General features: G+C 47.2%; 1 protein-coding gene across 1 annotated transcript in view; it reads right to left on the bottom strand.

Moving 5' to 3' along the window:
- Positions 1-1,618: 1,618 nt before the first annotated feature.
- Positions 1,619-9,768, bottom strand: part of WSCD2 (WSC domain containing 2) — a 131,291-nt gene continuing 123,141 nt past the window's right edge. Inside the window, exon 9 of the mRNA XM_084649548.1 lies at positions 1,619-5,017. Within this exon, the coding sequence (XP_084505674.1) occupies positions 4,665-5,017 (353 nt within the window). The 3' untranslated portion in view covers positions 1,619-4,664. The remainder of the gene's footprint in view (positions 5,018-9,768) is intronic.

The raw sequence follows: 9,768 nt of genomic DNA, 5'->3' as shown, positions 1-9,768 counted from the left end.
TTTTGTCGACAGAACTGGCGTCCCCCAGTATCCCACAATGCCTGCTGGGATGGCTCTGCTCACCGGTTTGATCTCTGCTGCCCTGCAGACATGCGCCCCTCCCTTTTCAAAGTTCCGGGAAGTATCTGACAGCTGAGCGTGCGGCTCCGTTGGGGGAACAAAGAGCAAATCGTTAATGTGGAAGGCTCCTGTTCTGCCCTGCACTGGAGCACAGCGGCAGGCAGACTGCTGCTGCAGGGACGGGACTGCTGCGCTGCTTTGACAAGCCTCAGCACGGAGAGCTCCCAGAGCAGCTCGGGATGTCGCTCCCGGCAGCTGAGGGGGCTGTGGGAGAACTCGGTGGGAATCCTCCCCAGATGCGCAGCTCTGCCTTCCCGCAATGCTCACTGTGGGATACATACCCACGGCGCATTGCTCACCCTGTCGATGATGGTGTCCCCAGTGTGGCCATGATCTGCCGACAGAGGGAGGAAGTGTGAACACCCTTCGGCGATTTTTGTTTTGTTGACTGTTGGGTGTCGACATCTGCCTTTCCGTGGTTATTTATGGATCTAGTGTCTACAGATTTCCTGCGGGTCACCCTGGAGAAGATTTCTCTGGATGCCGGCTTAGGGCTATGCTGTCAGTTCCCCGGCTTGTCATTTTTTTTCTCTTTTCCAATTACACATGCAGGCTTCCTTTAGAGCATCGATTCTAGATGCCAGCCTGGCATTTTCGCTCTCTTTTTGCAATATAGGGAGGTGTTATTTTTGCTTTCACTCTTCTTCTCCTGGCTGCCCCAGTTAGAATTCATTGCCCTGGCAGTTTGTTCTTAGCAGCATCTGCTCATGGCAGCAGAACTGATCTGCCCTAGGCACGGCTGCTCTTGAACTTGGCCCATGAGGCTCTCCAAGGACATTGCATCCATAACAAGGGGCAGAATGCTCCCATGGGAGAGAGGGATTGTTCCATTTGCATCGTCACCCAAGGAGCAAAGTGCTTGCCCCAAGGCTGGCAAAACCAGGGAGATTCTGGGTTTGGGTCCCACTGAGGTAACACATCCTTGAACTTCACCAGATGGTTTGTGTTTGCACGGGAAAACTCAAGGGACCTGCCTTTGCAGGCTTTTAACCTGCGTGTGTGTGTGTGTGTTTGGGACACATTTCTTCTCCCAGTCCCATGCCTTTGCCCCTTACACATGTAATATCCTGAGCAATCCCTCCCTTTTTTTCTCATTCAGAGCCTTCCTAAAGCACCACTTATTTTGTGTCTCCCAGAAAAGGCATAAATATAGCAATAACATTGTGATTTTCCCAGGTTTGTACAGGCGAGGGAGTGCACGCCTGTAACCCTGGCCCTTTGCTCCATCCCCTGTTGCTCCCTGCTTTCCGCCGGTTGCTGCATCCCCTCCTCTTTGCTGCTTTCGTCAATGATGTGATTGTCAGCTCTTTGGCCAGGAAACCATGTCACGTCGGAGGATTTGCTCTGTGAAGCACCTAGCCCGTTTTGGGGGCAATATCGTCCTTGTCTGACAGTTGCCTTTGAGCTGTCTCTGTGGGTGACATCTCTGTGTCCCGGGCGCGTGTCTGTGTGTGTGTGTCGAGCTGCTCTGCAAAACACATGCCAGCACGCTGAGGAATATCAACAAAACTCTCGTTTAATAGGCGTTAACCTGAGGATTGCTCTGACAGAGTTTGACAGTCCCTGGACTGCCACATACGAAGAAAAAGGAAACCAGATTGCTTTTCTCTGTCAGGACACAGGCGTCCGATCTCCTAGAAAACCTCAAATGATTGGCTAAAGAAAGAGTTAAAAACTCTGTAGTTACTCCTTACAAAATACATTCAGAGATGAGACCTGGTTTGTAAGCTAAGGCTTCTGCTTGCACCTAGATGACTAAACAGCCAAAGAAAAGAGAAATCAGAAAGGGAAAAAAAAAACCCAATGAAAGCAAACCCCGCAGCCCTGATGTTGCTGTCATTTTCCATTTGGCTATGTCTTTTCCTCAGACACATTAAAAAAATATATTTATTTAAATTTTTCCTCTTCTCAATGTAGTTTGCTTTGCTTTCCTGGAATATAGAGATATATAGAGAACTGTGCACTGATTTCTATCAAGATCAAGAGTTAAAAGCCAACTGTCAAGTAACTAACTATAGAAAAAGGCAGAGTACAATATATGGCTTTTGCATCTAATCCAAAGGGGACTCGCAGATTATGTTGGCAGGGTGGGGGAACTGGACTGCAGTGAAGTATTGATCCGGGAATGAACTGGTGGTTTGGAATTTGCTGCAGGACCACACACAGCTCCTAGGAACTTCGGCTTTGCAAAATGATACCTTACTGAAATACACACACACAAATCCTTTGGTTTTTGACTCCTTTTTTTCCACAGCAAGAACTCAGAGGCGACAGAGTGTCTCTCACAGCTCCCTCTTGGTGTGGCCATGGATTAGTGTCTGCATGGGTGTGGGGGCGGGTTGCAGGGAGTGGTCCTGAATTGTTTCCAGCTGGAGTAATTTGTTCCTGATTTAGCCATCTAAACAGCTCAGTCTCGGGATTTCCTCCCTAAAACTCTCCATCCCTCTCCTCGTTCTCTTGTGCACAAGGCACGGTAATGGCTGATGGAAAACGGAGCAACATCCTTGTTGCTGAACAAATTTCAGGTTAGAGGAGCGACTGCGAACTCATTTCCGAGGTGGGTGCTCAACCCTTCTCGGCAGAGCAGCAGGCTTTGGGAGGAGCAGGAGAGAAGGAGAGTCAAGCAGGCTGAGTAAGAATGGCTGCTCTTATCCTGTTGACTCCAAAAGGCTCCTTGTTGCCTCTCCAGAGATGAAGGGCTTTTTAAAAGGCGGTGAACATCTAGAGTACAAGCTATTCAGCTGCAAGATTTTCAATTACAATTCAGCTAACTAAAGGCTGCATCCTGTCTGCTGTTGCTGTACTGTGGAATCCAAGCCAAATGGGTACCTGATGCATGATTAGCGTAGATCGGTCCAATCCGGACACTGGGGCCTGAACCGTCCCTCCCCCTTGAATTTTGAGGGAGTTTGGATTCACATCTAGATCCAGACTTCACACCTTGGACACACTGAACTGGAACCTCAAATCTGGGGACCCCAGACTCTGGTTGACATGAGGCTCAGATCCAAATTCAACAGCTCTCCAGCACTTGGTGCCCAGCCCCCAAACCATTTGCTCATTTGTAATCCTCCAAAGGACATTGACGTTACCCCTGCTTTATGGCTTACGGGCTGTGGAGGGCAGGGATGGAGGACCCAGCCCTCCATCTCTCCTTGAGAATCATTTTTTCCTCTCCTTCTTTCTGTTCTAATTTTCAGTGGTAATGAATGTCAAATGAGCATGCAGGGGGATCTAATCAGCCTGACAGCTTCAGTGCTAAGCGGCCCTGCAACTACTTCCCCACCCATGGGTGATTGTCAGCACCAGGGGATGGGTCAGCTGTGAGCGCTTGAGGGAGACCTTGGCTTGCCAGAGGAGAGAGCTGGCGTCTGCGAGGAGGGCAAATGGAAGTGGCTTGTGGTGCCCTTGCACCGACGAAGCAGCAAATATTTGTCTAAAGATAATGGCCCTGTCTGAGATTCTGTGACAAGAATGTCAACAGCCACCGCAGGAGCCTGTCCAGGCCCGGCCGCATCTGCTGCCAAAGCCAGTGATGGGAGAGATGATCAGCATCAGCCAGGCCTTAGGCAGGAGGAGGTGGGAAGGACAATACAGCTGGGATGTCGGTGGGGGATGGGGCACGTTTGCTCTTGTTTAAGCCAGTGTAACTCCAGTGTCATTCCTCAGATTTAGACTCATGTAACCACGGCCCTGATCCAGCAAAGCGCTTAGGCACATGCTTAACTTTGAGCATGAGAGTAGTGGAATAGGCCCAGTGGGACTGTTCCTGTGTTTACAGCTAAGCAGGTGCCTGAAATCAGTGGTTCTCAGCCTCTTCCTTACTCCTCTCCACCCCAATGCCCATCCCATTCGGTCAGGACTTCCCTCCTACTGAGTGATCTAAGAAAATCAAGGTGGTCGTGCCCCCCAGGTTGAGAAGCCGTGCATACAGCTAACTATGTGCTAAAGCGCCTTGCTGGATCAGGGCCTGTGAGCTGAATTAGGCCCGGGAAATGCACGGTGAGTTTTACTGTTAATCTCCAGCATTAGCATTACCCCCAAACTCCAAGGAAGGTTATAAATAAAGAAGTAAGTTATTAGGAATGAATGGATCACCGTAAATAATATCAGATGAAATTTTAAATGCCGTGTCTCTGTTCAGCCCTGTTTCAGACTGGAAACCGGAGGCTGCTTCTCCTTCCTGCCATTTCTGAGCATTGTTCGCCACTTTGTAAAGTCTGACAGAGAACGGAAAACGCACCCCGCGTTACAGGAGAGAGAAAACAGTAAAGACAGCAGAGGTGAAGCTTTTCAGGTCGCAAACGCCAATTCACAACAGCACGATCCCCAAAGAATTTAGACTCGTCGATGTGTTTGCCAAGGCATCTTCTCAGCGATGACGGGTAACCATTCTTTTTTCTCATGCAGGGAATTCATTAACAGCTAATAGCAGCAGGTGGATAATTCAAAGAAAGCCACCCACTGGGTGGAACTAGGTACTGGCTGGGAAAACCAAGCCTTTCTGTTCTGGTTAGAGTCCGTTCCCCCAAGTGTCATCTTCATCATCTCGGATAATAGTCATCTGGGACCCCTGTGAGGTTTCTGAGTTTCAGAGCCATGTCCACGGTTTTAATGTAAGTGCTGATCGTTTTTCTCATCTCGGGCGTGTAGGGGTCATATTCCAGTTTCCTCAGCCCGGAGCGCTTAAAGTTTCCATCTTTCTGGCCCTCAACACACAAGAGTCTGTCCTCAAACACCCTGGTGCCCAGGAGGCTCACCATCCTTTTCAGTTGGACAAAGAGATCTCGCTTCAGGTCCTCAAAGTGCACCACAAGGACGTTTTTGCCATACTTCAACCAGTCCAGGGTGTGAGTGGCCCACCAGGGGGCGTAATTCTTAACGAATTCTGGCCATTCTGCGAGAAGCAAAGGAAATCCATTAACAACAGTATCAGTCACAGCATGTGTGAAGGCACTAGACACTATGTAGGTCTCTTGTTTACCAATCTATCTATGAGTAATATTATTAATATTATGGTGGCACTTTGCAAGAGTAACAATTCCCCTATCAGGACAAAGACCTCGGCCCCTGACCCAATGGGATTACAAAGCAAAGGTCAAATCCTGGTCTGTTGGACGTCAAAGAGACCTCTCAAGCAGGGCTGGACTGATGCATAGGTGAACTAAGCAGGTGCCAATGCCCTAAATTTGGGGGGAGAAGACCCAAACCTGAGTGGCTTTGTGACCCCTATGGTTGCCTAGGGCCCAGTGATGGGTCAATCCAGCCCAGCTCTCAGGCATGCAAGGAAGGCATGCAAGACTTGGTCTAAGTGTACAAACAGGAAGGGTGCAATTAATGTAGGTGGGAGCTACGACATCAGGACTTCATTACAGGGTGAAGTCTTTAGGAGTGGCATGAAGGAGAGGGGGGAAGAAGTGGCACTCGTGTTGACTGGGTCTGGAAGCCTGTTCCAATCCTGGGGACACTGAGGAGGAGGTCCTGGAGCCAGCAGTGGGGGGAAAGAATTGGAGGGGGCTAACACTTATGCCAGGGGGACGGGGCAGAAATATCTGGAAGGCTGGAGACTCTATAAACATATCAACACGGTGTTATGGACTAGACTGTGTTCTTGACCCTGACTCAGGCTGAAGAAGGGACATATGGTCTTAGTTTCCCCCAGCCCTGTCTGATATGCATCCGTGTCTCTTCCCCAATAAGAGTAAGGAGGAGGGACAAGTGAGAAAGGATCGGACGGGAAATGTAGGTATCAAATAACCTGGCTTGTTTTCTCCCTTCCTGCAGTCCGTTTGTATTCCTTTCGTTTTCCTGGAAGGACACGCTGAAGCCCCCCTGTACATGGAGACAGAGTCCCTGAAATGTCAGCTTTGTACAGCTGATACCTCCCTTTGAGCCTTAAAGTGAGACCAGCGGTGACACCATGGTATGGCTTGCTCACTGTGTAAGCTTGGCCAATGACCTGCCTTCTCTGTGTCTCATAGCCCATTCTGTAAAAAGGGGATATGAATTATACTGGTTATACTTGCCTAGCTCACTGGGGTGTAACAGGGCATAATTAATGAATGCCTCCAATGTGGGGCAAAAATCTGATCCGTGCTATGGCTGAGATTTCCACACTCAATTCCCATTCATTTGAATTGCAATCGGGCATCCAAATCCTTATCCAGTTTGAAAATCCTGGCATGTGCATATAGGAAAATCCTCTGTATCTGGCCCCACTGTAAAATACAGTGAGATCTTTCAACAACAGGCAGAAGTGTGCACATTATGATGATGATGAAGGTGATATAAAATTTGCAGATGACACCAAGTTGGAAGGGGAGGGTGGGTTGAAAGCACCGTGGAGGACAAGATTCAAATTTAAAATGACCTTGATAAATTGGAGAATTTATTTGAAATCAATAAGATGAAATTCTATGAAGATAAGTGCAAAGTGCTTCAATTAGGAAGGAAAAATCAAATGCAGAGCTACAAATTGGGGAATACCGCTAGGTGGTGGTACCGCTGAAAAGGATCTGGGGTCTATAGCAGATCACAGTGCGATGCAGTTGTGAAAAAAACTAATGTCATTCTGGGATGCATTAACAGGGGTATCATATGTAAGACACAGGAGGTAATTGTCCTGCTGTACTCAGCACCAGTGTTCCCTCTAATTTTTTACCTCCATGTGTGTAATTAATTTTGTTATGTGCACCAATATGGAGGTGATGTGTGGGGGAACTTAGCTCAGCACTGGTGAGGCCTCAGCTGGAGTTCTCTGTCCAATTCTGGGCACCACACTTTAGGAAAGATGTGGACAAACTGGAGAGAGTCCAGAGGACAGCAACAAAAGTGATCAAAGGTTTAGAAACCCTGACCTGCGAGGGAAGGTTAAACAAATCGGGCATGTTGAGTCTTGAGAAAAGAAGACTGAGGTGAGGGGTGGGGAAACCTGAGAACAGTCTTCAAATAGGTTAAGGGCTGTTATAAAGAGGAGGGTGATCAATTGTTCTCCATGTCCACTGAAGGTAGGACAAGTAGTAATGGGCTAAATCTACAGCAAGGGAGATTTAGGTTAGATATTTGGAAAAAGTTTCTAACTATACGGGTGGTTAAGCTCTGGAATAAGCTTCCAAGGGTGGTTGTAGAATCCCCATTATAGGAGGTGTTTAAGAACAGGTTGAACAAACACCTGTCAGGGATAGTTGAGGTTTATTCGGTCCTGCCTCAGTGCAGGTGGCTGGATTTGATGACTCTCCAGGTCCCTTCCAGCCCCACATTTCTATAATTCGGTGTGATTTTTACTACTGTAAGAGCTGCAGTATTTTTAACAAGCGCGGGGGTGCTCTTTTGTTCATGTCTCTGACAACTGTGAACTGTCATGTTTCTAAACTTAACGGCCCTCCTTACAGAACTAAACTGATCCCACATTCCTACCCTGTTCAAATGGTGTTTTCTTGCTGTTAATGGCCTCGTGTTTTTCCAGTCATGGTTGAGTCACTCTCTGCAGCACATCTGCTGAGGAGGAGTCTTTCCATACAGCATGCAAACTTCATGCATGTCATATGCATCACGACAGGTTTCAGAGTAACAGCCATGTTAGTCTGTATTCACAAAAAGAAAAGGAGGACTTGTGGCACCTTAGAGACTAACCAATTTATTTGAGCATAAGCTTTCGTGAGCTACAGCTCACTTCATCGGATGCATACTGTATGCCACAAGTACTCCTTTTCTATATGCATCACATAACCTTGCTGACCTTGCCGGATTGATCTTTACCAAAATCTCCTAAAACTGGCTTTAAGTCTGAAACTTCTCTTCTGTAGCCCAGTATCTTTTCCCCTTGTAGCTTCCCTCGACTCTGCTGAGATGCTGCTTGCTTCTAAAGTCAATGGGGCTGACTCACTTTCTGAACACAGAACTGGTATAATTTCCATGACAACAATGTCATGTGAGCTGGAAATCTCAGCTACTGAGGCAAGGTAATGCTTGCCTTCTTTTCACTTCTACTGTCAGTGGCAACCACTTCAAGTCCCCCCCGCCTCCTCCCCTCCGGGCATTTAATCAGCCTCGACTCTGCATTTCTTCAGGCCACTTGGGCTCTCTGGGTTTAATCAAAGTGGCTATTACCACCTGTCACTCCTGAAATTGAATGCAAACAGTCTGTCTAATCATGGAGTTTTGAGGTTGACTTTATAGTTTCAATTCTTTCCCTTGGACAACTGTAAATAAAAATGGGCCCCATGTGTGTGTGTGTTTGAGAGAGAGATACTAAATGTGGTGTTTTCTGATCCTCAACACCAGGAGTAGTTCAGCAAAATGGCTCTGAAAGAAATGACAATAGGCCCTGTCGATAAACTTCCACAAAGGTCTTTGGCTGGTGATTGATAATATCCTCAGTGAGCTCAACTAGTCATCTGATTCCTAGGCTCACTTCACGCGCTCCCTACTAAAAATCTTTCCGTTATTCCCAAGGTCTCTCACTAATTGATCCCCACATTAAAATCAGGTGATAAAAAGGATAATGAAACACCAATAATAAGCTGTGATTCTGCTGAAACTGTAATACACATGTATCTTATGATGCATAAAAGCTCTGGGTATGTGCTCCTTCCTCTTGTCCTCCTTGAGGAACCAATGCCTGATTAATAGCTTAACTGTATTTAATTCCCCAAAGAATCATTAAAGACGGTATCTGTTTCATTAAGCAGATACAGGACAATTCACCTTGTGTAATCATATCACATAAAACTTTGCTTTGGAACCACTCCAGGGATATCATAAAATTAATGTCACGGAACAAAATACTGATTTCAAAGAGCCTTCAGCCCAGGCTGGTGAAAAGCCCGGCTGCAACCAGGAGGGAAAGAAAAGATCAGCAGCTATATTCAACAACAGCAGCAGCCAGGAGAAGCCAAGCAAGGTCTCATCCCCTCACATGCAGTTGTTCAGATAATTCTGATAGTGCCTTACATGCCCACTGCATTTGCTCAGACAGGGAGCTGCCATACTTCCATTTTTGAAAGTTGGGTTGGTATCCTAGTCACAGCGATAAGCTCCCCTTAGACGGGTGGATGTAGATTCCTCTGCCACTCACACCGGTGTAGATTTGGGCCACTGCAGTGAGCTGAGTCACTCCAGTTCCACAGCGTGGTGTGACCAAGGTCACAGTCTGGCCTGTTCGACTCAACGGGCCTAGAAGTCACTTGCTGAGTGAGAGGTTCATAGATTGTAAAGCCAGAGAGGAGCTCTGCAATCAGCTAGTCTGACCTCCAGCATAACAGAGGCCATAGGACTTCCCTGAATTAATTCCTGTTTGAGCTAGAGTAGATCTTTTAGAAAACTACCCAATCTTGATAAGAACCCACCTCAACTCTTGGGAAATTGTTCCAATCATTAATTACCCTCACCATTAAAAAATTGTCCACCTTATTTGCAGTCTGAATATGCCTACCTTTGACTTCCAGCCCTTGGATCTTGTTACATCGTTGTCTGCTAGACTGACATGCCATTATCAGATGTTTGTTCCCCATGTAGGAACCTATACGGTGTGCTCAAGTCACCCCTCACCCTTCTCAGTGTTCCAAGAGTGACTGAAAATCACCATTCATGGTCCAGCAAAGCCCTTCCACACCATCTCAGGTTCTAGTCTACTCAGACATATTTCCA

The sequence above is a fragment of the Lepidochelys olivacea genome (assembly GCF_965140295.1).
Source record: "Lepidochelys olivacea isolate rLepOli2 genome assembly, chromosome: 15".
In the NCBI taxonomy this organism is placed as follows: Eukaryota; Metazoa; Chordata; order Testudines; family Cheloniidae; genus Lepidochelys; species Lepidochelys olivacea.
Note: the sequence above shows the minus strand (reverse complement) of the source record. Positions and strands in the feature narration are given on the sequence as shown.